At 55.6% G+C, this 25,589-nt stretch overlaps 9 protein-coding genes across 9 annotated transcripts; 4 read left to right on the forward strand and 5 right to left on the reverse strand.

Annotated features, from left to right (window-relative positions):
- Positions 1–4,667: 4,667 nt before the first annotated feature.
- On the forward strand, positions 4,668–5,683 carry GMORB2_4835 (uncharacterized protein; the record flags this gene model as incomplete). The annotated part of the gene is made up of 3 exons (XM_035466809.1): positions 4,668–4,731; positions 4,828–4,972; positions 5,095–5,683. The coding sequence occupies 3 exons, from the start codon at positions 4,668–4,670 to the stop codon at positions 5,681–5,683; spliced, it is 798 nt and encodes a 265-aa protein (XP_035317968.1).
- A 478-nt stretch (positions 5,684–6,161) lies between these two features.
- Positions 6,162–7,203, reverse strand: GMORB2_4836 (uncharacterized protein; the record flags this gene model as incomplete). Its single annotated transcript, XM_035466810.1, has 3 exons — positions 6,162–6,596; positions 6,671–6,860; positions 6,917–7,203. 3 exons carry the CDS (start codon positions 7,201–7,203, stop codon positions 6,162–6,164), a joined length of 912 nt encoding a protein of 303 aa, XP_035317969.1.
- A 1,731-nt stretch (positions 7,204–8,934) lies between these two features.
- GMORB2_4837 (alpha 1,6-mannosyltransferase) lies at positions 8,935–10,841 on the forward strand (the record flags this gene model as incomplete). Its single annotated transcript, XM_035466811.1, has 2 exons — positions 8,935–9,042; positions 10,176–10,841. The coding sequence occupies 2 exons, from the start codon at positions 8,935–8,937 to the stop codon at positions 10,839–10,841; spliced, it is 774 nt and encodes a 257-aa protein (XP_035317970.1).
- Positions 10,842–11,852: 1,011 nt separating this feature from the next.
- On the reverse strand, positions 11,853–12,442 carry GMORB2_4838 (FAD binding domain; the record flags this gene model as incomplete). The annotated part of the gene is given in 3 exon segments (XM_035466812.1): positions 11,853–12,123; positions 12,131–12,185; positions 12,196–12,442. Coding segments are annotated over 3 exon segments (573 nt in total).
- Positions 12,443–13,290: 848 nt separating this feature from the next.
- GMORB2_4839 (dynactin 4) lies at positions 13,291–15,130 on the forward strand (the record flags this gene model as incomplete). Its single annotated transcript, XM_035466813.1, has 2 exons — positions 13,291–13,601; positions 13,708–15,130. The coding sequence occupies 2 exons, from the start codon at positions 13,291–13,293 to the stop codon at positions 15,128–15,130; spliced, it is 1,734 nt and encodes a 577-aa protein (XP_035317972.1).
- A 419-nt stretch (positions 15,131–15,549) lies between these two features.
- GMORB2_4840 (small subunit ribosomal protein S7e) lies at positions 15,550–16,657 on the reverse strand (the record flags this gene model as incomplete). The annotated part of the gene is made up of 3 exons (XM_035466814.1): positions 15,550–15,916; positions 16,010–16,092; positions 16,496–16,657. 3 exons carry the CDS (start codon positions 16,655–16,657, stop codon positions 15,550–15,552), a joined length of 612 nt encoding a protein of 203 aa, XP_035317973.1.
- A 741-nt stretch (positions 16,658–17,398) lies between these two features.
- Positions 17,399–18,548, forward strand: GMORB2_4841 (twinfilin; the record flags this gene model as incomplete). The annotated part of the gene is made up of 3 exons (XM_035466815.1): positions 17,399–17,417; positions 17,493–18,073; positions 18,150–18,548. The coding sequence occupies 3 exons, from the start codon at positions 17,399–17,401 to the stop codon at positions 18,546–18,548; spliced, it is 999 nt and encodes a 332-aa protein (XP_035317974.1).
- Positions 18,549–18,965: 417 nt separating this feature from the next.
- Positions 18,966–20,155, reverse strand: GMORB2_4842 (solute carrier family 25 (mitochondrial citrate transporter), member 1; the record flags this gene model as incomplete). Its single annotated transcript, XM_035466816.1, has 3 exons — positions 18,966–19,119; positions 19,232–19,988; positions 20,098–20,155. The coding sequence occupies 3 exons, from the start codon at positions 20,153–20,155 to the stop codon at positions 18,966–18,968; spliced, it is 969 nt and encodes a 322-aa protein (XP_035317975.1).
- Positions 20,156–22,369: 2,214 nt separating this feature from the next.
- GMORB2_4843 (F-box and WD-40 domain protein MET30) lies at positions 22,370–24,741 on the reverse strand (the record flags this gene model as incomplete). Its single annotated transcript, XM_035466817.1, has 2 exons — positions 22,370–24,094; positions 24,271–24,741. 2 exons carry the CDS (start codon positions 24,739–24,741, stop codon positions 22,370–22,372), a joined length of 2,196 nt encoding a protein of 731 aa, XP_035317976.1.
- Between the last annotated feature and the right edge of the window lie 848 nt (positions 24,742–25,589).

Genomic DNA, 25,589 nt, shown 5'->3' on the forward strand with positions numbered 1-25,589 from the left:
CCTGCAGGGCACTTCTCCCCATCTGTATTGGTGGGGAAGGGATGGTCGGCTGTCGGCGATGGGGGGTAGCAATCCCCCAGCGACGGGTTACCGGCGCCGGCGGTGGCGGTGGCGGCCTCGCCGACCCCGTACAGGTTGACTTCCGAGGTAGGCGTACCGTCCCTCCATGCCAGGTCCCAACAATGACTCGTCGACGCGAAGCGTGATGTCGGCGCCGTCCCACATAGAGTCTACGGAGCGTAGGTAAAGAGGTATCGTACATTGGTCTGCCGGCGAGTTGGCGAGCTCTGCCTCCCCTACAATGCCAGATGAGATCGAGACGGGAGGCGATGGGACCAGGCCGGTGACGGCGCGCGAGCTGTCCAAGATGCCGTACGTCGCAGTCTGAGATGTATCGAGCGGAGAGTCACGGTAGCTAGGTGAAGGAAGGAATGTGAAGGGTAGCAAGAGGCAAGCACGGGCTGGGAGTGAGCCGGTGGCGGCAGCGGTCGATGGATGATGCGGAGCAGGTGTTTGTCCCTCTTCCCCAGTGATGCGATTACTTGACTGGATAATGATAATACTCTCTATATATCATGGCGATGTGCTCGAGTGCGGAGAACCAATCTGACAAGTGATGATCTTGTGAGACGATCGGCTTACAGGTACGACACCGCCCAGCTGTGCCGCGTACGAGATCTCAGATTCACCCACAGCCGTATGATTGTCGGTGACAAGCCAAGGATTTCAACCTTGTAAGTGTCCTGTTCAAGCTGGTTCCGTGGCTCGTAAAAGGGAAGAAAAAAAAGTAGTCGGGTGTCTATCATTACTCCGTCGTTGCATAGGAACGACGTATGTAGTATGGGATCAGCCAAGGCACTCAACTGCTCCGGCATCCGAATCCCACCGGTGCGTGAGATTTGATTCTAGGTGTTGCCGTAGCCTGTAGGCTTCGTCCCTACTCTTGAGAGATGATCCCGTCATCAGCGATGCTCATTCTTCGTCTTCCTTCGATGCTGGCCCGATGTTGCCGTCCACGTCTTTCTTCTCACCCCATCACTATCTCATCTACCTTGCCTTGACGACTTTCTCGTCTGATTCACGCGAGTCTCGACAACGGAGGCGGTCCGGTCACGTATGCAGCATAACCCCATACCCCCGCGCCGTAGTGAACGATGCACACCAGCAGAAGCCCCCGCCCTAGCAAACGATCGGGGACGCCCAGCTACCAGAGCTCTGCTTTTCCTTACCGGTACCAACACGGACATAACTTACGGCTAGAGGATCAAGGGGGGGGGAGGGGCGGGGACGGTGTCCCCTCCATTCAGCATCCCCTATCGCGACGTACCAGCGGCAGCTGTCTCGGACAGGTATCGTCGTAGAGTGCCGGACCTCGTCTCTATACCCGAGCTGCGGGCGTGATGATATCCGGAACAGGCGAATACCAGGCATGCACCCCACAGCCATGCGCTTCTCGGCTCCAGCTACGGGAATGCGGAGATGGAGTATCGTCACGACCAGGAAGAATCAAGAAGGAGACGTCCCATGAACGTTCTGCACCTGTCTTGTATCAGATCGGCTGCTCCCCCCGGATCCGACACAGTGACACACTGCTCACGATATCAGATGCCTTTGGATTCTTGTCTCTTATTTTTCTGTCAAGCCCTCTCTTTGCTCGGATCCTCAGTAGCAGCAAACGAGTTCGGACACGTCTGCTCTCTCAACGTTGGGCAGTGCCATCGAGGTAAGGATGGTATGCGAAGCAGCAGAGCGGTGCGCAAGAGTCTGTCCAGGCTGGCGACTTGGACGACCTTGTCCGCTATTACATACTACTCGGCATGGATCAGAAGATGAAATCAGAGACTAGAGGTTGGCTGTCGTGTTGCTGCTCAACGTGTTAAGCTTGACGGTCGTATTGATGGCTGGTCTCGATGCCGACCTGGTCGTACGGTTACGGCCAGCAGCACATCACAACCACTCTGCAACGTGAGGGAACGGACGGCATGGTCCGAGATATCACTATGCTTACAGCGTGTTTTGGCCTTCCCTTTGATGATGCCCCTGATATCTGGATGTTCATCGTCGTCGTCGTCCGGGTTCAATATAAGCGGTCAGCCTCCACTTCCTACTTAGTGCTTACATGTAATACTGCATCCTTGTCGATTTACTTCCCCTGTCGTTTACTTCTTTCCAAGGAAGAGAAGTCATATATATGACATGTTTCTTTATCTTTATATTACTTTCATGTGTCCTACCCTTCTTCTTCTTCTTCTTCTTCTTCTACTTCTTCTCCTTCTATCTTCGTTCAAAATCATTCTCATCACTGCATGTACCGCAGCTGCGTTACACCGCATATAATATATTACCGCCACACAGAAGCGTCATGCACGAGGCAGACGCAACAAATGGCTCAGAAGAATCTCATCTCCTTCATCCTCATTCAGCGAATAGCGAAAAGAAGAGGGGGGGTAAGGATTGACGTAGTGGGGAACGAGACAACATGACGATGCTGGCCCCCATCTCGTCTGCGGCCCCTCAACGTGCCCAACGGCAGGGTGGCCTTACATGTAATATTTTCTTTCTTTCTTCCTTCTTTCGCCGTCGTCGATGATGCGAGCTTCACTTGCCGTGATGGCTACGAGTATTGTGTCACCCAGTAATAGCTCGGGTCACGACATCAGCTGAGCAAATGACCGGCAATTGATCGGAATCGTTGCGGTCAATGCCTGCGCGGTTCTCGCAGTTACATGTAGTAGTAATATGTGACAGCGTCTCAATCTCGCACAACCCTCCCATCTCCGCTTGCCAGAGGATGACAAGTGCCAGTACAGGCCTCTGCCCTCACTCGTTCCTGGTGGTAATCTTCATCTCCGTGACTGGCTCTACGGCTTCCACTGCTGTTCGGGTAGCCAGGTGTGCATTGTTTACTCCCGTCGGCCTCGCCAATCATTCACATTACGGGAAGACCACCCGTCCTATATAAGATGCGGATCACCATCTTGTTCATGGATCACGATACGAGTTATCGTACGGGAGCTGAGCGGGCCGAAATTAGCGTGAAAGGGTACTGCAGGAAATCCTAGCACGTCTGGGCTGTCAGCCTTGTAGCTTCCCGCGCAGCTGCTCGGGAGCATGCGCGAGGGAGTTTCCTGATTCTGCAAGCCTTGGTGATGAAGGGTTTGGCAACAGCAAAAAGAATCCGGCAGCGAGTCTGGCATGGGGGGGGGGGGAGGGGTGTAGATTGCCATCTTATGCTCAATTTATTGTTGAGCTTACTCTTGTTAAAGGCTCTCGCTTGGATTATACCGCATCGNTAAAGGCTCTCGCTTGGATTATACCGCATCGAGAGGATGTCCAGTCATAGACGGGCGTTATGGTGGGGGGGGGTTGAAGTTCTCTGTTGTCACGCGAAGCTCGGGCAGCAGCGGGAGGTGGGGGGGAATGAGGGCGTGGAGGGGGGAGGGGGGGGGGGGGAGTCTGGCGGGGGGGGGGGGGGAGGGGTGTAGATTGCCATCTTATGCTCAATTTATTGTTGAGCTTACTCTTGTTAAAGGCTCTCGCTTGGATTATACCGCATCGAGAGGATGTCCAGTCATAGACGGGCGTTATGGTGGGGGGGGGTTGAAGTTCTCTGTTGTCACGCAACATTGCAGTGGATCAGAAGATTGCTGACTTCTATCGCGAGACAGGGGCAGAGAGGAGGGGAGTACGACGGCCGGGAGGAAGCAGGGAAAGATGTACAAGATATATATATACGAGATCTTGAACAGTGAGGTGTAGAGCTTGAATGCGAAACCGCAGCTCGTTTTGAAGAAGGCCAGCGAACGATGGAGGGAAAGCGGTCAACAGGCTGGGGAATAACGGTAAGTACGCGGGTGGCATGCATGTATGTCGATATTATCTAGGCCTATAATCATTGATCAGTATATACTCCATGTTCGGAACGGCAAGTCCTAGAAGAATACCCGTGCGAGCCAACATCTATAACACACTGATTCGAGGGGTTGTCAGCACTTTCTTAACCAAAGTGCAATATTGGGCGAGCGGAAAACATAGACCTGGCGGCAATGCATTGTCTGTATGTAATATAATATTGCCTGTACGTTGTCAGATCTCCACATGTAATACGGCACTCTACATTGAGCCCGGCGCTGACATAGAGGTAAGCACTTGGCTGCGGGTCCGACAGCGATATCACGTTTTCCTTGCACCACCCATACAGACTGGGATCGACTATTGGTGCATGGCTGGCAGGGTCGTTGGAAAAGAGCAGATACATATGCTATGTATGTATACAGTGGTGCTGGAAAAAGGGGCCTCGTTCGCTCATCTTCGCAAATGACTTGGTTGCCCCGGGCCAATAAGTTATGTAGTTATAATATCATGGATACGGATGGCTCTCAGGCTCCCCTGGGACGGAGAAGCTGTACAAGGTCCACCCAGCGTATACCCGCTTGATCTGGTCGCGCAGCCAGGTTGTAGTAGTATTACATGTATTGATATTGCCTTGTCAATCTATAAGCCGGTCAGGGTATCAGAATCATACATATATGTCTATGCCCGCATCCGTTCGTTTTTTTCTGCAAGAAAAACAGTCACCACAAGGCGGATCACTGCTACACGACTACTCGCAGTACTCCCCGACGATTCTTTCAGAGGCCTTGTCTGACCTGCCCAGGAAAACGAGAATGACTTCGACGGCGACAACAGCTCTTGTGGGGTGGTGGACAGCAGACGGAGGTCCGACATCGGGTTAGTCTCGTCGAATATGGCTGCTTCTTTCATTCTTCCCTAGGTCGACGATATCTCCCGTGTCACCGCACGGACGGGCTAACTCATCCAACCCAGCTGTCTCTCTTACCGTCAATAACCCATGGGTCACGTCTGGTACGATCGCAAGCGACTGTTTCACGGACGACGTCGACAAATGTACACTCGCTACTACTTGCGTGGGCAGCAGGCTTGTTTACCAAGACGGCTCATTCGAAGACTGGTACGTTTACGTGCATGCGCAGACAAATTGGGCGAGGGGCCCTCGGCTTTCAGAAGCCGACGATTCACAACACATTGACGTCAATCTCGTTCGCTTTCAACGCTGATTGATCTGGATCGCAGCGATGACGACTCCCGATGCACCTCCTTCAAGATATTCCACAGCTCTCCCTCTGCGGGCCCGTCAGCGACAAACTATGCCTGCCGACAGCAATGGCTCGCTCGCACGGTCTGGGTGGAATCCCCGGTATACATAACGACTACCAGCACCGATAGCTCGGATCAAGACACCTCCTCCGCCTCGACTCCATCTGCCTCCGCTCCCTCCTCGGATGGTTCCCTTAGTGACCCGACTAGCACCTCCAGCCCCAAGCCTGCCAAATCTTCGTTATCAGGCGGCGCCATTGCCGGAATCGTCGTAGGGATCGTCGCAGTTGTAGCCCTCTTCATTGCCGGCGCGCTCCTGTTCCGCAGGAAACGAGGTTTCAATAAAGTCGCAGCGCTGCCGAGCCCTGAGCTACCTGGGCACAGCGCCTCTGAGCTGACCGGGCATGATACGTCTGAGCTGCCTGCTGGAAATCACGTCTCTGAGCTACCACCTATGGGGTACGCTGATCGCGGCCCGTACGAGGCTCCATCGGCCGGGAAGTTGGAGGAAGGGGTAGCTCGCAAAGGCTTTCCGATACGGGAACACAGGTCTGAGTTGGAGTGATGGAGGGTTATAAGCTTACTCGGAATGAGCTCATAGGCATAGCTGCTCTTCCTCTTCGGTTCTCGCAGCAACATAAGCAGATCCAACTTTCACTTTCGTCACCGCCATAGATGACGATGTAAATTTGTCCCTCGCCCGTCCACTCCCCACTCCCCTTCTATGCTTCGGGAGCGTAGAGTGTAGATGAGCACATGCGATATCCATACAGGGAATGCATTGCCGTGTAATGGTGGATACGAGTAGAAGGCCTACTTGGTAGGCACTAATACAGATAAATGTATATAATATTCAACGCCTCACGCACACAAACTCCACTGTAAAGCCCTGGTATAACTCTCTAGGTATTATGAATCGCACATGGATAAGATGCGGGTAAGAATCAAGGAGAAGAAGAAGGGTAAAAAAAAAAAAAAAGCAAGAGAATATGGTAAACGAGGTCGAATCTCGTCGATCAACTCCGTCCGCCGGCGAGTTGAGCTTAAGAAAGCTCCTGTCTCCCCTTGTTACCGGAAGCTTCGAGCTCCTGTGGTTCGGCTGTTCGGTAGTAGTACTGTTGAAAAACCTCATTGCCTGCGGTGCCTAGGGCGGTTGGCTGATACGGGTACTTGTACATCTCCGCACCATCGCGTTCACTTCCAGCGGGAGTAGCGCCTCCGGCTCTCTGTTTCTTCCGACGGTGACGATAGAGGAGGAGTGCGCCTAGGGCTAGGAGTATCACAACCGCGGCACTCCCAACCCCAATGCCTGCTGCAGCCCCGGTAGAGAGTCCTTTGTGGTCTGGCGACGGTGTACTGTGGGTTGGCTTAACATTGGCTGCAGTCGTCCCTGCCGCAGTTGTCTCCTCTATCGTGTTTGAGGTTGATATCTCATCAGTTGCCGTTGCCGTTTCCGTTGCCGTTGCTGTTACAGGTACCTATAAGAGAAGGAGGAGAGTGCCGCGATCAGTTTCCGTCGGTCGTGTCAATGCTATAGCTCATCTTGACATACCGAGATGAGCTTGATACCCCATGCTTCGATTCCCTCTTCCGTGGATGGTGTCTTCGTCAACGGTGACTCTGTAGGAGTTTCCAGGTCGATGTTTGTCTCGGTGCCGGTCCAGACAGCGCCTACAGTGGCTGTCGCGTGGCAGCCGTACTCATTTTCCTTGCACATGAAAGAAAATACATCCCTCGTCACACTAGATGGCGTGAGCAGGTGCCTATACCAGAGGTGGCCGGAAAGCCGTCGACATACCTTGGACAACACGTGACGGTACGAGTGCTCTCGGGGCTGCCGGTGGCACAGGCAGTCGTGTAGCCACGAGGGCAGTCGCCGTCAGTGAGGTAGGGCTGGTTGATGGTGAAAGATGGGGGGACGCAATCGCCCGACGGCGTGTTACCGGTGAGCACCGGCGTCGGCGTGCCGTACATATTGCTGAAGAACGATCCGCCGTCCAGCAGGACGTAGTAGTAGTTTGTCGAGGCAAAGCATGATGTCGGTGCAGTCCACGTTGACGGGAAGGATACCAGGGAGTCGGACATTTTCGCTGGCAGTCGGTGAAGCCTCTCTCTCTCCTCTGTCCTCTAGATACCAACAAGGAAAAGTGATGAGTGATGTGATGGATTGATCAGATAATGATAGCACGGTACACCATAACCGGCCCACGGGCAGCGAGGAATTTCTCAAAAGACTCACAGGTGCAGGACAAGCAGAGGATAGGACGCTGCGAAGAGAAAGGTAAGAGGCCGCGGGTGGTAGGTAAATGGGAGGTGCGGATGAGTGTTGGTTGCCGAACACTTCTTTCCCTTTAATGCATATATGGATGGGGCCTGCATGGGCTGTCGAGGATAGCAATAGACCTATCCCATCCTGGAGAATCGCTCCATACTCGTAGACGCCCAAGTACATGCATGCCCAGTGTACCAGGAGTCTTGCCGTGTAAGGACATGGTGAGAGAGCGTACGGAGTATGTACTGATACCGGCTCAGGCTAACAAAGAAAGCCTATCCAGGACCGGGGTAAGGGTTCTCAGACTTGCGTGCGTCGAAATCAGTCTGGACGCAGTATTGTATCGTAGGCATGAGACCGACCCCAGCGATTCTTCTACCTAAAACCAACAGCCCATTGTTGGTCGTTGGCAGTGCATCTAACATGCGCTCCACCAATACCCCCGAACTGCCCGGTGTTTGTAAGGCCACATCCTTGTCACCGGCATCATCATCCCCCCTCCTCTGCTTCATTGGCCACCGCCCCAATCGTCGGACGCTCATAGGGGAGGAAATTGCGTGGCATGGCTTACGCTCGAATGCCTCCAAAATGTCGTAGGCGGCGAGGCCGTCTTGGCATGCCCCGTAGAAGGATCACCTTGCAAAGTGCTATGCAATCCTCCACCGTCAGCTAAGGACATAGATGCTAGCAGCGCCTCTGTACAGCAGGCGAAGCTACGACGTGAACGCGCCCTTTACCTGAAGCAGAAGCGGCGCATGATCGTATGTATCGACGTGTTAAACTCGAAGCTAAGCGCCGCTCCGTATATAGAGCGGGTCGGCACTGGTTCGAGACGTACGTGTACGGCCGTATTTGGACACGACGAAAAAGTCCAATGTCGTCTGGTACGGCCACACACATAGTCGTAGGATACGACGGTTATAGCCGAACACCGTTCCAAATAGACGCCATATATTGACCATCGTAGAATGTCTTGGACGCCTTCCCCTAGTCCGTAGCTGGTGAACCCGCACCGGCATTTTATGTTTTAGATGTACTGACATCAGACGTACTAGAGGAGTCTTGGTCTGCATCGAGTCAGTCGTTGCAAGGCAGGGTGTTCAGAGTAGGGCTACGGATAGTTAAGGAAGTCCATTCATACGCTCTCGTAAGCGCCTTGCTGCGCCACTAGTAGCGACAGCTACCTGCACTCCCTGTTTATGCATGGATGGTGTTTTCAAAACGCGTCAGTGAATCCTTCGCAGGGGGCTTTCAGCTCCCTTTCTCGTTCGGTATAAAGCTTGTCGTGATGTGTATTACAGAGTACGGAGTAGACGAACGGGGATTATCATATCTTATTCTGCAGAGTAGCGGATACGTGGCGTATGAGTGATACGTCGCAATGTGCTTAAAGTCGCAGATATAATCTGTACTACTACTTGATAAGAGACCATGAGAGGGTACGGTGGGTCGGGTGAAAGGCCTCATCTCGTCTTCCACCCGTTGGCCCTGACCCATTGCCCGATCTAATAGCCAATCACTCCTCCCCCTGGTCGCCGGTGCTGATGTCGTTGGCACTACCTGTAATCTGTAGTTTCCGCCTCTCTCAGCTGGCGCACTGCGAGGACAATCCCGAGTTCGAGCACCGTCCCGAGTTGCCCACAGAGGTTCCTGTACATTTACCCTCAAAGTCGTTGACAGGGGTCTCGGCCATTTGCAGGGGAAGGGGGGCCGGGATGTGACCGCGCGCTTCCCCTCTTCTCCCGCCCTCTCACTTCGAGACGGTATGCTTTACCTGTTGGCGTGCAGCAAGTACGAATGCATGTAAAAGTATGCAGCCTGAAAGTACTAAACCGATAGTGAGTAAATACCGTGGTTATATGCATCTATCTATTGGGCTTGTTGGTTGTCTCTGCATCATTTCGCATTTTGCCCTCAAGATTGATTTGTTCGATGTCAATACTGTGTGTGCAGACAACTCCTCAGCTCCCACGATTTTTCAAATCGTTTTAATACCACTTGTTCCGGTCATTGTTCGCAGCTTCATTCTCTACTTACTTTCTTCTCTCTCTCTCTCTCTTTTCCTATCGTGAACAACACAGCATAATATTCGTTGTCCTTTTCATCCTTTATACCTTCCCGTCTCTCTTTAAGCCCCTCCCCACCCTCCCCCCCCTTTCTTTTTTCTCTCCCACGCGTCCGTTTCATCCGCCGTGATGGGCGCTACTTCAATGTTGGACAAGGCGTGGACGGATGCGGCGCAATCGTGGTACCACACAAGCCGGCGATGCAGGGCAAATCTCCTCATATGCTGTGTAGCACTCCTGGTTCTCACGGGAATATGGACTTACAGGACGACGGATCGTGGCTTGAGCATGGTGAGTAGCAGCATGGACAGCCTATCTCAACCCCGGTGCGGACCAGCGAGACCGTGTTCCATCTCTCGCAAGATATGGCAGATTATGCTGCCCAAGATTTCGAATTCTCCCAGCGATATCCCGGACCCTGGATCCCTCCAGGACACGCCATCATGGCTGGCCATGAACCCTGACTATAAGTAGTAGGTAACACCAACTTTTTCTTCCTCTCCACATCCCCGGCTTGGTTTCACAGTCAGGGACAAACGGCTCCTTTTTTTGTCTTGTGTTACTGCCAAGGAACCCTTCCGCGTACGGCATCGGCCCACGAGCCGAAGAAGAAACCGGGGGTTGGCAGAGCTGAAGTCAAGTCTGCAATGAAAGTCTGTTGGCGGGGTTGCGGTTAGAACATCTACTCACATAGACCCAGCACTTTACTTGGGGAACAGGGCGGCAAGGGCTTCGTCGAGAAGCACTTTGCCGACGACCGTAATGTCGTCGAGGCATACAACAACCTGACCAACGTGGGCATGAAGTCGGACCTGCTGCGATACCTGGTCCTCTACGTCGAGGGAGGCGTGTACACCGACACCGACACGGTAGCCCTGAAACCCATCGACGACTGGGTGCCCGCGGACATCAGGGACCAGGTCGGGCTGGTCGTGGGCTCCGAGTTCGACCGTCGTGACGGAGGCGCCTGGGCCGAAATCCCGCACTGGCTTCAGTTCTGCCAGTGGACCATCGCGGCCGCGCCCGGCCACCCCGTCTTCCGCAAGATGATCGACCGCGTGCTCCAATCACTCGACTACCTCTCCGGAATCTACCAGCTACCCCTCAGCCAGCTCCATCCCAGCAGCTTCGACGTCATGAACTCGACGGGCCCGGCCGCCTGGACAGATGTCGTCTTCGCCCAACTCCAGGAGTACGATCCCTCGCTGAAGGACACCAGCGACTTGTCCTTCATGGAACAGCCCAAGCTCTATGGGGATGCCCTGGTCCTGACCATCGACGGTTTCGGCATGGGCCAATTGCACTCCCACAGCACGAATGATGGCACCATCCCGGAAGCTGCTTTGGCAAGGCACCTGTTCCGCGGCTCTTGGAGGGATGAATAATGCGACCACCCGCCACACCAATCACTACTATAGAGTACTACACTATGGAGTACTACATGTACCCTGGTTTGTCGGTCCCCTCCATTCCCTTTTGTTTTCTCCACTTAGTCCTATGGGGTCCGTGGGTCTGTCATTCGCGATTGAAGGATATTACACAATCTTACCGTGGAGCCTGTCCATTGGGGTCGGCGTGACCCGCCAGTGCCGCTCAAGACTGAGCTCGGCGCTTATGAGTCGATAATTTGGCGGAAATGCAGAAAATTTGTATTACGGAGTGCAACAGCAGGAGATGCGACGTGGTTGCGAAAGAGCTTCGAGGTTTTCGAAGCCAGGAGTTATGGTACGGCGTTATGGATGTGAACCTAACCGTTGGCAAGAAATTCTGCGGCGCCAGTTTTGCATACGTGTTCTTTGTTCCCCTATCACGATTGGAATTATATAGACGAGTGTACATGCATCTGATGATACAGAACTGTATCATAGTATACCTGTGGTATTACATCACAATGAGAAAAATTCTATTTCACAATATATTGAATCGCTAGCCTTATGGGTATGTACGAGTAGCTTCGTCTAATTCATTCGTCTTCCTTGCCTGGATGCTGTAGTATCACTCTGTACGTGCCTACTTCAGTGTTCTTGTTACATGGGCTTAGGGTCAGAATGCCCCAGCTACTTGTATCAATATACAAGATATCAGCGCTCGCGCGACGTCTCCTCTATGTCGGTACGCTTTAAGATCGGATGTGGCTTGCATCGTACTACTCAGTCTACATCACATGATTCGGTTGAAGCATTCCAGATGATATATAAAGTAGTTGTGTTACATCTTTCCTACATGCCAATTCGTGCAGCTCGTGATGTACGTGTACATGAGCACCACTCGACTCCATCTAAGCCCCCGTCCCCGTCAACATGCTCTTGAACCCGTCGATAGGCGCCCGCAGGTTACCCTTACGCAGCATAGAGTCATTCAGCCTGATCCCGCGACCCCCTACCGCAGCTGTCACGTCATCCAGCCCATGCTCCGCCATCTTCTCGGCCAGCACCATGGCATTCCGTCATGCCGCGATTGACGCCCTCGCCATTCGACAGGGCCAGGTGCGCCGCGCCGCTGGCCGACGTGAGCCCTGGGACCGTCTTCCAGCTGACGCTGTCGGGCGGGAGGTGGTACAGCGGCCGACTGCGGACACCTCCCAGGTGGCGGACCGTGTCCTTCCACTCCGTAGCCCACGGGGCGAAGAAGTCGTCGGACAGGAGGAGCGTGGCGCACGGCCTCGGGCTCGTACGAGTCCGCGACGTCGCGGGCAAAGTTTCTCGTCGGCCAGAACGCCAGAGTACACCCTGTAGGAACCGCTACCTTGGCGCTGGAAGATGAGCGTCGTCTTGCCATCGCCTACCATTCGCCTCGCTTTGCTCCATCCGCCGTCTGCACCGACGACGGGCTTGAGGTCTGGCTTGATTGATCCATCTGCGAACCACAGCACCGGGACACCATTTTGATCAGCTGCCACGCTCTTCAGGTCCTTCGCCCGCTTAATCTCTTCACCGGGAACGGATTCGAGGAGACTCTCGCCTGCACGGTTGGGCGTGTCAGTCATGTCGCGCTCCTAGACGACGTATTCCATGCCTTTACACTCGAGGAGTCGGGCGAGCGTCAGTCTGGTTGGACCAGCACCGATGATGGCAATAGACGGTGACGTTCCCTTACTTGAAGGAAGAATATCAATAGAAATGATAAAGATCCAGGGGTAAGCTTTACTCTAGAACTTGGAGAAGAGCCAAGAGAGGATCAAAAACCCGAACATTTTTGCTAGATTTTTGATCGATTCCCCGTAGCCATCTATACTTGTAAAGGTGGCGTAGGTTAACGCCGTGACGAGTTTAGGGCGATGGCCAGACGGCCAGCAAGACGCTGCGTACAACGTGCGCTCGGATTCTTCCAACGTCCGTGATTATACAAGTAGAGCCATTATCCGCCGAAAGGGCTGGCGAGGATCTTGAAGCAGAGCTGGCGTATGGCTCTTAGAGACTGCTAGTGACGATGCATGTAGTCTGGATACATGTAGTCTGCAACCCCTGCCGTCCCGTCTGGTGAGCACTAGTTCGGACGTGGAGGTCAGAGGGTGTGAATGGCCAGTCGCGGCATCCGTGCCACATATGTGTCGTGGAGGGGATCATAGTGACTCGAAGAAGGCAAGCGACACAAGTAACACCGACCAAGTTTGATCAAAGACTCGAAGCTGGTGTGGAAGGAGGATGAAGCTCTACGAGAGGACTCAACGGAAGGGCCCCATCTTTTGTCCAGATTGATGACTAAGATTTCGGTGAGAGGGATACACCGACACTCACCGTGCGCTGACGGTTGGGACATTTGGGAAGCTTGGAGGGCTCGAACAAAGCTCCCCTTCTCCCCCCTCCCCTCTTCATCAACCATGTGGGTGTCACGATGGCGCTCTCGATACCCTACACGTACATTCAGTGCCCCTGTTCTGAGCGGTCCATCATAGACGGGGGTGGCGAGCGGTCCGGCAACGACAGTCAGGAGGAGGCGGGCGACAGCCACGACGACGACCACACCTTCGACCCGCGCGCCCCACGGTCCAACTACAGCCTGTTCCCGCTCGAGTACCTCCTCTACTGTGAGGACTGCCAGGAGATTCGGTGTCCCCGATGCGTCAACGAGGAGGTTGTCACGTACTACTGCCCCAACTGTCTGTTTGAAGTACCCAGCAGCAACCTTCGCAGTGACGGGAATCGGTACAGTCTATACCCCCACGGTCCCTCCTTTTTTTTCTCTTCTTCATTTTTTCCCCTTCTCTTGAGACCGGCTGGCTAACTATCGTCTTCTCTTGTCTTTCAAAAGCTGCACTCGAAACTGCTACCAATGCCCCGTGTGCGCTAGCCCCGTCCAAGTTGGTGAGGTACAGACCGACCCCGACCCGACAAACCTCCTCGGCGCAGACAATGGGACCTCCAACGCGCCTGTCGGCCCCTTCGCTCTCTTCTGCCAATACTGCACCTGGTCATCGAGCGATATCGGGCTGGAGTTTGACCGGCCGAGCGGGATCGCCTCGCAGCTGAACAAGCTCAGGAACGGCGGCGAACCCCGAATCACGGCGCGCGACGTGCGCGACCGCCGCAAGGACAACCCCGACCACCCTCCCGTACCGGACGAGCTGGTCGACACGGAGCTGCAATTCAGCAGCCTGAAGTCCTTTTACCAGACGCAGCTGGCCGAGGCCAGCGGCGGCCTGGGCAGGCCCGGCGGCAACCTGTCACTCGGCGGTGGCGCGGGCTTCTCGTCGCCCGCGGCCCTATCGCGCATCATGTCGCTGTACACCACGGGACGGGGCAACCCCAACAGGCTGAATAACGGCCCGCCCGACGTGATGCGCGAGGCCCTCACCACTGATGATGGGCTCAAGATGGCCCAGCTGGACGAATCGGCGGCCGTGAAGAAGCTCCTGGGCGAGGGGTGGGACGGGACCGTGTCGAGGGAGCAGCGGCTGGCGCAGGTCGAGCCCTCCACAGTCCGGTTCCAGGACGACCTGCGTCCGTCGCAGTGTGTGCTCCGCACGAAGCGTTCCAAGCGGTGCGCCGTCTGCAGGCACATCATCTCCAAGCCGGAGAACAAGGTGGCCTCTACGCGCTTCAAGATCCGCCTGGTGGCCAAGTCGTACATCCCCACCATGACCATCCGCCCGCTCCAGCCTACGTCCAGCGGCATCCCGGTCGGGTCACGCCCCGACGCGAGCCCCGAGATGGCCCTCAAGCCCCTCCAGCCGTACCAGTACATCCTCACCTTCGTCAACCCGCTCTTCGACAGGATCAGGGTCACGCTCGCCGCGCCCAACAGCACGCCCGGCCGCTTCTCCAGCAAGGTCACGCTCCTGTGCCCGCAGTTCGAGATCAGCGCCAACACAGACATGTGGGACGATGCGCTGCGTGAGGACTCGGCGACCAGCGGCAGCCAGCAGCAGCAGCCTGAGGCCGGCAAGATATACGACCGCGGGAGGAACTGGGTCAGCATCGTGCTCGAGGTCATACCGCCGTCTCTACGACCGGAGGCTCTGCCTTCCAAGACGAGCGCAGGCAAGGAGGTGGACAAGGGGCCCCTGAAGCCGGATGAGGACATCCTCGAGATTCCCATGTTTGTCCACATGGAGTGGGAGGCCGAGGCACAACACGATGTCGGAGCCGTGTCAAGTAGGGACAGGGATGGTAGTGAGAAGAGGGAGCTGGCTTACTGGTGTGCTTTGGGGGTGGGACGCATCAGTCAGGAATAGAGTATACAGCATATACATACACAAATTACAACGGAAAAAGAAAAAAAAAGAGATACCCCAAAGAGCAATGGAAGCACAGGACTGGAGAGTAATAAAAACGGACATGCACGAGACCAGGTCCCACACATCTACAAGTAGGATGGCGGATATAAGGATCAGAATGAGCGGTAGTGATCTGTGCCATATCATGCGGCAGCCTGTATATTGAGAAGCAAGCTAGCCTTCATTTTTTATCATCTCTCAAGACGCCAAGCCAAGCCCTTTTTAGAAAACAACCATGATGCTGAAAACAAAATCACTCCCTAGAAAGCAGAGAAAAGAGCTGCTTCCTTTATTTATTTATCTTTTGTTCATTCCTCAAGTCCCCTTTTTAAAAAATTTTGCGTCCAGTTTTTTTTTCCTAAAAAAAAAAAACCTGCTTAAAAGTCGGTGGACTGAACCTGGGGGAACTCAAAGTTGACGTTGCGGCCGGTGAGACGACGGTAGACCTCAGAGTAGGTGTCGAGGCGGTAGTCAACGCCACCGCGCTCCTTCTCGTCGAGGATGACCTTGAGGAGCTTGCTGCCGTCCTCCTTGGTGCGGACGCGCTTGCCGACGATCTCGACAGGGTAGGTGAGGTCGGACAGGATGGCGTCGTGGACGGCAGTCAGGGTGCGGCTGCGGGGGCGCTTCTGGTTCTGGGTGTTGCGGCTGCGGGCAGAGCGCTTGGGGCGGGGGAGGATGCGGCGCGAGGCCAGCAGGAGGACGTGGCGGTCGGAGAACTTCTTCTCGAGCTCACGAGTGAGGCTGAGGGAGTGAGGTCAGTACGTGCGTTTACGGAATGGGCTTGCTCAGAAGAGGGGGGGTTAACAAGATGAGAGTATATAGAGGGAAACGTACCGCTGCTGGACACGGTGGAAGCCGTTCAGGGAGGGGACGGGGACAAAGATGACAATAGCCTTCTTGCCGTGGCCAACCTCGATCTATTTTCAAGACCAAAAAGTCAGCATGCGAGCTCCAGGACAAGGCCTTGGACCGCTTCCCGTCCTGTTCCTCAAAGTCAATTGTGTACGCCGGCATTGGCGAGAGGCATCGTTTGTTTCCTTTCCTTTCTCCGAAGGGGAGTTTTGCTTTTGTTCTTCACACTAAGACATCTCCGACCTCTTTTCTTTTTTTCTTTTTGAGGGCAAATATTTCATTGCCCCCCTTCTCTGGTGGGGAGGGAGGAGGAGGAGTAGGAAGACGATGCCGCGCGTTTGTTTGCCATTGTATCGTAAAAGTCTCTTTTGGGAACAGGAATCTCAGGGGGGGAGATATGATCCTTTTTCATAAATTCTTGCATGCAGGCCTGTTGTTTGTGTATGTGTATGTTCATGGTATTCTCACCTCGCGGGCAGAGACGATCTGCAGGGGACGCAGAGCAGCCTTGAGGTCGGTGGTGTTGGACTCGAGGTCGAACAGAGCCTGAGCAATGTTCTGCTCAAGCTCCGAGGGGTTCTGCCTCGAAGGGCTGTTGGGGGCGATCTTGTTCAGGGCCTGGGCGCTCATCTTGGCTGACTTGGTGAACAAGGTGTCGTTGATGATGGACTGGGTGGTTGAGGATTTGGCGGCTCGCGATGCACAGCAAAGAAGTTTTGGCGCCAGGCGGGCCAAAATTTCCCACAATTGGGGTTTTCGTGCCCTTGTGGGGCCTTGTTTGTGCGGATTGTGCAGTGGATCACGTGAAGCGAACCTGTTTCTTTTCTTTCTCTTTATCTTGATCTCCGTTATCGACAACGGTAGAACCCCGGTGAATGAAGCAGCCCGAGATAGCTTATGACTAAGATGATCCGGACTGCTAACTGATGGCGACAGGTTAGGCAGTCGGGTACCTTGTCTCATGGGTACCTTACCCGATGCCTCGACAGAAAGGTGTATGAGATCATGCGACGTGCTGTTTACTACTTGCCAGATGGTCTTGAATACCACCAAGATTTCAATTCTACATGTGAATAAAGCATCTTCGCGTAGACAATATAAAGTCCTCTGGCCTATACTGGTACCTTGTAGACTCATAGACCTAATTCACACCGCTGAACGGCGAACGCATAGAAGCCCAGGACGATAGCGAGGGGGAGGCACCCCACGTGATGGACGTCGTGGGTACCTTTGATGCTTCTGTCATTATCCACCGTAGTGACCAGGCTTCAATCCTCCTCCATCCACCGGGGGAACACAAAGGCCTACCGATACTCCCGGGAACTAATAGACAGAAAACACCTGTACAATTCCCGCAGAACATCGACCAAGATGCAGTCGGGAATCTCAGGTCTGGCTCCCCTGTTCCGTGACGAGGGGTAAAATGCATGGTAGCATGATGCTGACGCGGGGTGGCCCAACACAGCTTCGGAGGAGCTCCAAGCTCAATTCACGACTCTCCTCGAGACGCCGTCGACGTTCGGGCTACTCGTCAAGATCGAAAAGGAGTCCCTCGTCCCGTTCGCCACACTGCCCAGCGCTGGGTCCTCGTTCGCCGAGAACCTACCGGCGCTGCAGTCCCACGTCACGACCGAGGCGGCCCTGTACGCCATCCTGCGACGGTACGACGAGGCGCCCAACTTTCTGGCGGTGACGTACGTTCCCGACGCGGCTCCCGTGCGGCAGAAGATGCTGTTTGCTTCGACCCGCCTGACGCTGGTGCGCGAGCTGGGCACCGAGCACTTCCGCGAGACCATCTTTGCGACGACGCCCGAGGAGCTGAGCGAGCGGGGCTTCCAGAAGCACGACGACCACTCCAAGATCGAGGCCCCCCTTACGGAGGAGGAGCGCACGCTGGGAGAGGTCAAGCGCGCCGAGCAGGAGGCCGGGGCCGGCACGGGCACGCGTGAGATCCACCTCAGCAAGAACCTCAGCATGCCCCTGTCGGAGGATGCCCTGGCTGCCATCAAGGCGGTCGGTGACGGAGAACGTTCGGTCACCATGCTGGTGCGCTCAACCCCATATCCACATGTGCACGTACGTGATCGGCAGAGGAGACGTCGTTGCTGACACACAGGAAAAGAGGATCAACGCCGACACGGAAATCGTCGAGCTGGTCCCCGAGTCCCCCACCCCATCCACGATCGACGACCTGGCAAAGGTCATCTCCCCGACGGAGCCCCGCTTCACCTTCTTCCGCTACGTCCACACGCACGATGGCAAGGAGCAGTCCCCCACCCTCTTCTTCTTCACCTGCCCCGAGACGACGACGGGCCACAAAGCTCTCAAGTACCGCATGATGTACCCGCTCATGAAGAGGGCCGTCATCAGCGTGGCTGAGCAGGAGGTCGGGCTGGCCCTGGCCAAGAAGTTCGAGGTCGAGAGTCCCGGCGAGATTACCGAGAAGTCCATCCTGGACGACCTGCATCCCAAGGCCACCGCCAGGGCTGGATTCAGCCGGCCGAAGCGGCCTGGGAGGTAGATTTGCCTCCGGGAGGGCAATATAGCAGCAGATCTATCTACGCCCATCTGTTAACCCATCACCTTTCCGGTCCTTTTCCACGTCAAGCATCCATAGCAGCATGAAATGAGACACATGTTATACATGAATACACATGTGACGTATTTCCCTGCAACGTTATATATATATTTGTGTGTGTGTGTGTTTTGGCATATGGCACGCTTTTGATCGCCATGATGATGCTAGATCCTAGAAACAGACTATTCCCCACATGCGCAACCCCACACGACGTCATCTGCAGCCTCCGTACTCCATAGACAAACAAGACGAGACAGATGAATGGTGATAAAAAAAAAAAGAAATGAAGGGGAATAATACGAGGAAAAGGAAGAGCAAAGAGGAGAAGAGGAAACGACAGGCATTCACATCCCACCATTCTTATTCCTCGTACCTCCCACCGGTAAACTTGAGATTACTACTCTCCAGCTTCTCCTTGAGGTATTCGTAGACGGTGAAGGTGACGGCCTGACCGGGTGCGACGCGCATGATGCGAGGGGTGATTCCTTTGTAAAAGGCGTGGAAACCTTCTTGTCTGTTTTTTTTTTTTTCCGTCAGTTATAAGGATTCAAAAACGGGGGGTTTTTTTAAAAAAAAAATGATTGAGAAGGACCTGGGGATCGATCGGCAGCAAGGCAAAAACTCACTTGAACATGTCGGCAGCGATGGTGGATATCCTAGACCAGGCGCTCGTTCCCGGCAGAGCGGGGTTCCTCTGGAGCCTGGTCTTGATGGTGTCGATGGGGGCGTTGGACAGGGGGCCCATGGCGCCGCTGACGAGGCCGATGAGGGTGGTCTGCCAGGAGGGCAGGTTGACGCCCTCGTACTGGGGCTGCCAGGCCTTGAGCCAGTCCTTGAAGTAGGTGTAGGCGGTGAAGTTGACGGCCTGGTTGGTGCCCTGCCGGAGGGCCGTGAGGCTGACGCCGCGGTAGAGCGCGCCGGCCCCTTCCTCGCGGACGACGGTGTAGAGCGCGTGGGCGGCGTTGCGGTACTTGGGCACGTCGAGCGGGTCGGCCATGGAGTGGTGCTGGGCCTGGAGGCGGATCTTGATGACCTCCATGGGCGTGACGACGGCGACGGCCTCGGTCACGCCCGCCGCCAGGCCGGCCAGGAAGGTCGACCTGCCCGACACCACGCCCGAGGCCTTGTCCGACAGGAGCTGCTTGTAGCTCTCGAACGAGGTGAAGCGGATGGCCATCTTGGGCACGATGCCCGTCAGGACCGCCCCCAGCCCCTTGTACAGGCCCAGAGGGGTCTCCTTGGCGATGATCTGCGCGCCCGTCTTGACGAAGCCGCGCTTCGGGGCGCCCGGTTGCCGCGCGCGGCGCGACAGCTGCATCCGCACCTTGATCGTGTCGAGGGGGTGGCACACTAGAGCTTCCATCATGCCGGCACCTCCACCGGCTTTTCATCCGCCCCTCCCCACTTCCTGTTAGCGATTGGACTTTTTCTTCTTCTTCTTCTTCCATGTCCGAGCCCCGTCGTCTCGACAGAACTGCAGATCTGCGCATACCAATCAGGTTCGTAGCAGCCGTCGTAGGCTTCTTGTTGCCGTCACTCGTGCGAGGCATCGTGTCTCCTGTGCGTGACGTCGATGAGAGGACTGCAATCTAGAGGGGTCTTCCACAAAGAGGGATGGAGGGGGAGGAAAGATGACAGAATGAAGGAGGAGGAGAAAGAGCAAGAGAAGAGTAAGCGAGGAAGAAACAAGAAGAGGAATAGAATCAATGACGGAATGCCCCGGGGGAGGAGGGGAGGGCACCAAGTCAATTTAAGACTTTGAGCATATGATCGTCCCTACTATTTAAGAAGTACTACTACCTCTTCTCCTACCATTGCAATGCATACCTACTGCTACTACTGCTACTACTACTGCAGTAACTGCTACTACTAGGACTTAGCCGTAACTCTCCTCGAGCGGCTCAGCGCAGGATACGTCAAACAGGAACATCCGGGTGGATACGGAGGGTTGCCGCTCGTTCCCGGTCGGCGCCTTTCCTCCAAGAGCATATGATCCATCGGGTTTTGCAGGTGTCCAGACCTCCTCCTCCTGGGCTCGGCTCCGAAGCCCATCCACCTGCGAAACTTGGGGGAAAGTCGTCGCGGCTCCTGCCACCGCCGTCTACCTACGTATGCGTACGCGGTAGGCAGGATAAGTTACCGTGCTAGAGAGCGTTACCTGCCGTGCAGCTTATACTCGTAGTCTCGGCAAGACTCCACTCCCGGCCGGGCGGATGGAGGACGAGTTCCCGTGTCGCCGATGTTCTGCTCTGCAACCCCCCCGTCCTTGCTGTCATCTTTCCTCTTATCCTTGCTTTCCTTCTCCTCTCTCTCTTTCTTCTTCTCTACTCTAGTTGCTATTATTGCCCCTTATTCCGATCCTACCTTGTCATGTCTTTCCTCCCGTTCTGTTGAAGAAAAAGAAGAGAGGAAAAAAAAAAAAAAAGGTCATGTCTCTCAACCCTTCCTCCCCCTCCCCCATGTTACCGACGCCAAGCCGAGCTTGTGATTTTGCGGGGAGTGGGGTCCTGCGCCCCCCCGGTACGGGAATCAGACGGTGTCCCAGACCCAGATTATGCTTGGGTTGTCGAGCATTCCCGCTTACCGTGAGTTGCCGAGGCACACTTCAGCATGGTCGACAATCGTTGCTTGCAGTGTACAGCTTACAGAGTGTACAGCTATCGTTGTCTCTCATTTTCCTGTTTCCATCTCTTCCCTGAGAATGAGTCATCCCCAGACGGTCGGGATATATCCGATGATACCCTCTGTGCTCCTGTGCTCTCTGCGGTCTGGTGCTCATGCATGTACACACATGTGCAATCCCGTCTGTCCAAGCCTCGGCTAAGTTGCCGACGATACATCTCATCACTGCTTGTACTCTGCATCTTGTGCCCGTCGTGTCCTTCACTGCTATGCTTGCTGCTGAAGCAAGTCGTTGGATACCCAGCTACAGATCACTATACTCCTCGTTCAGAAAGGCCGTCTCCCCCTCCCTCCGCATTGCATGACATCCGATGGCTCTGATCCTGCACAGCACAAGAGACGGCTCACCCCCACCACCTCTTGACGAGACGCCCTTGGCAAGACCCTGGCAGACAAGTCCGTAGGTCCGCGACCCACCCCGGCCGAGCGGAACCGGCACGTCGGGATCGTGCAGGGGTTTCCTGTCTGGGGTACTCGAGGGAGGGAGGAGACCGTACTCGTCAGGTTATCTGATCTCTGAATAAACCCAGAGTCATGCATCGGGAGTTCAAAACTTGTCATACATTTACTCCAAAAGATGGTATATATGAGAGTAGAAGAGGGGATATCCGAGTGTAAGAGAGTAGAATATTCTTTTCCACTGCCGACTTTGGAGGTCTTTACAAGGGCAGAAAAAAAAAAGTAAAAAGAGGATGAAGAATATATATATATGTATAAAGCGATCAAGGGATAGAACAGGAATAGATAAAAAAATTTTGATTGAAACAAGAAAAATAAGTGAAAGAAATCATCCAACGCCGATTCGTGGTGCCATATTGTCCTTGCTGGGAATGGGAATGGAAACTCCTTGGTATCATCATCATAAACATCCCTTTGCTATAACACCATGCAGCCAGACCAGTATAACAAAAACAAACAAAAACTGTCGGAAAAAGAGGGGAGGGAAAAGAAGAAGAGAGAGGAAAGGAGAGAAATCGCAGGGACGGCAGATAGATCTAGAGGCAGAAGAGTCGTCCAAAGACGCAAGGAGAAAAAGAAGAAGAAAAGTCGAGAGGAGAAGGGACGGTGCAGCAGCCGAGAGATCAAGAGGGTACGCCCCTCTCCTCGAGGGTGTCCCCATCGAAGCTGTACAGCCGAACCTCTCCGTCTTCGCTGCCGCTGGCCATGCGGCTGTCGCTCAGGCCAACGCAGGTGACGGGGCCGGCGTGACCGGTGAAGCTCCGCTCACACTTGCCCGAACGAGGCTCCCAGATCTTGGTCATGGAGTCGTTGGCTCCGGTGACGACGCGGAGGGTGTCGCCGACGAGGCCCCAGATGCCCTCGACGTGGCCGAACATGCTGCGGATGCACCTGCCCGTGGCCGTGTCCCAGAGGCGCACCGTGTTGTCCAGGCCGCCGCTGAGCATGTATCGGGGCGGGAGGGGCCTCGACCTGTCCGAGACGAAGGTGGGACCGTAGGCCACCCGCTCGTCGGCGGCGCCGCCCTCGGGGGTGGGGGAGGCGCTCTGGCGGCTGTGGACCGACACGCCGTCGTTGTTCCCGTCGACCGCGTCGGGCACGTCGTCGGGCTCGAAGTCGTCGGGCATGGGGAGCACCTGCTGGACCTGGCCGACGTGGCCCCTGTACGTCTTGATGCAGTGCTTGGTGTCGAGGTCCCACAGCTTGATGGTGAGGTCATCCGAGGCCGAGAGGACGGTTCGCGAGGCCGAGTCGATGCGGACGTGGTTGACCCAGTCGGTGTGGCCGCGCAGGCAGAAGGTCTGCTTCGTGTCAAAGTTGAAGATCTTGACCGTCTTGTCGATGGACCCCGAGGCCAGGGTGCTGTCCATGTAGTGGACCGACAGGACGCCGTCGGTGTGGCACTGCAGGGTGCTGAGGCACTCGCCCGTCTGCCAGTTCCAGATCTTGATGGTCTTGTCGAAGCTGCCGCTGATGAGCTTGGACTCGTCAAACTGCAGGGTGCGGACGGTCGACGTGTGACCGCGCAGGGTGCGCATGACCTCGCCGGTCTCGATGTTCCAGATCTTGATGGTGGCGTCGTAGGAACCCGTGGCCAGGATGTTGTGGTCGAACTGCAGGCACGTCACGCCGTTATCGTGGCCCCTGAACGTCCTGATGGAGCAGCGGCCGGCCTTCCAGTTGTAGCCGACCTTGAAGCGGTCACGGTAGACGTCCTTCCAGGGCCTGACCTTGGCGACGACCTCGAGCTGCGAGGCCGACTTGGGGGCGGGATCGAGGCGCGGCCTCTTGGCCGAGGCGGAGCCGCGGCTCTCGTCGTCTCCGCCGTCCAGGCGGCGCTTGCTCGAGCCGGGCGTCGGGGGGGAGCGGGGGGCGCCGTCGGATCGGGCGCCGCAGGCGTCTCGGGCGGGCTCGGACGCGGACGCGGCACGGGGGTGGTGCGTCTTGTGGTGTCGGCTCCAGGCAGCCAGCTTCTTCTTCTCGAGGAGAGGCAGGCCCCAGCCACACTTGGTGCACTTGCGGTCAATGTGCTGCTCGCACATGCGGTGCCAGACGACATCGTCGTCGGCCAGGTCACGCCAGCGACGGCTAACCTGAGCAGCCTTGCAGAGCGAGACGGTGTCGAGGGAGCACAGGATCTTGTAGGAGAGCTCCGGGGGCAGGGCGGTCAGGAAGTCGATCTTCAGCTGCTCGTGGACCTCGCGGGAGACGGTGGAGAGCTGGGGGAAGCAGCACTGGGCGATGATGCCCTGGAGCATAAGCTCGCGATGCTTGGAAGGGGCGGCAGAGAAGAGGGACCAGACGTGGGTGATGGCCTGCTGGTCGGCGTTGGAGAGGCTGTTGAGGTCCTGTTTGGGTGTCAGCGTGTCTGCAGTGTCCTGCGTGCGCGTGCACGTGTGTGGATGTGAGCATGTCCGTGTGCGCTGCGTCGTGTGCGTGGTGTTGGGGAGAGGGGGGAGCTGGGGAAGGGGGGAGAAGGGAAGAGGTAGAAGAGATGCGTGGGGGGGGGGGGCAGAGATCATACCCTCTGAATCATGCCCATCTTGGTCTCGTCGGCGGCACGACGACATTTGGAGTCTGGACGGTGACGGTAGCAGAAGCGAGTGTTGGGATCCTTGGCCTGGACGGCAGCAGAGTCCTTTGTGTCGTCGGCGGCATCGTCGGCCTGCTGCTTGCCGACGGGAGCGTACTGTCCGGGTATGTGCTCCTTGAGGAAAGGGCTGACGTGCTTCCCAACAAGGTCCCCGCGCATCTTGACGAAGCGGGAGGCGTCCTCTTCATCCTCCGGCCGCCTCCTGTCACAGTTCTCCTTGGAGGGCTGCTGCTGCTGCTGCTGCTGCTGCTGAGATTGAGGGGCGGCGGGGACATCGTCGCCGGCAAGTGTGAGGGGGGGCGAGGGAGCCATGGTGGCGTCTATATCGAGGGGCGGTGTCGTCGTCTTGAAGGCGTCGAAGCTTTTCTGGTGGACCGAGTCCATGGCGGGCGATGGTGTCATTATTGTCGGGTATGAATCACATACACTCATACACACATACACACGCACTCTCTCTCTCTCTCTCTCTGAAGAAGGAAAAGAAGAAAGAAAAAAGAAAAAAAGGAGGAGGATTCGAGAGGAGAGATTCTGCAGAAGGAGAGAGAACAGATAATAAGTTATCCTCCCCCCTCAGACCGATCTTCTCTTTCCTTCTTCCCTCCTTTTTGTTTATTCTCTTTCGGATCAGACGAGGCGGTCAGATTTTGTGTGTGTGTGTGGTTAGGTTGGTGATGACTGGGCTGAGGCAAGTAGGTCGATCGATTGCGTGACCTGCACGCGAGATGCAGCAGAGGAGAGGTCGGATAAGATGAAGGAGACTTCGAAGGATATAAAGGGGAGGAAGAGAGGGGAAGTTGTTTGCGTGTGTCTGATATGGCGACAGAAAGGTTAATATGATCCTCTCGAGTCGGGACCGGGTCAAGAAGGCAACTTTGTCTCTTCTCTTTCTTTCCCCTTGTTGAACGGTCGACCCTGACAGCCTTGACGGTCGGAGTCTCGAGGGACAAGGACGAGGCGTGGAGGATGTTTTGATGGATGGCGAATGTCGACGGCCAATTGTGCCATTAGGCCATCAGGCAGGCGGGGCGGCTGTCGGCGGGGCAGGTGCGAACGGCCGGCTTCGGTGCTCGGGGGCCGACACTCTGGACAGGACACGCACAGACACGCACACGCCATAGGGCTATGGATGGGCAGTTTATAGGGCCTCGTGACCTGGATTCGCGTCGATTACAGGGAATATAGGGGGCTGTACCCCCCCTTAAACCCCAGCGGAGCCCGGGGTACAGGCCATTCCATTCCAGGGTCGTCTG

The sequence above is a fragment of the Geosmithia morbida genome (genome assembly GCF_012550715.1).
Source record: "Geosmithia morbida isolate 1262 chromosome Unknown scaffold_26, whole genome shotgun sequence".
NCBI classification, from domain to species: domain Eukaryota; kingdom Fungi; phylum Ascomycota; class Sordariomycetes; order Hypocreales; family Bionectriaceae; genus Geosmithia; species Geosmithia morbida.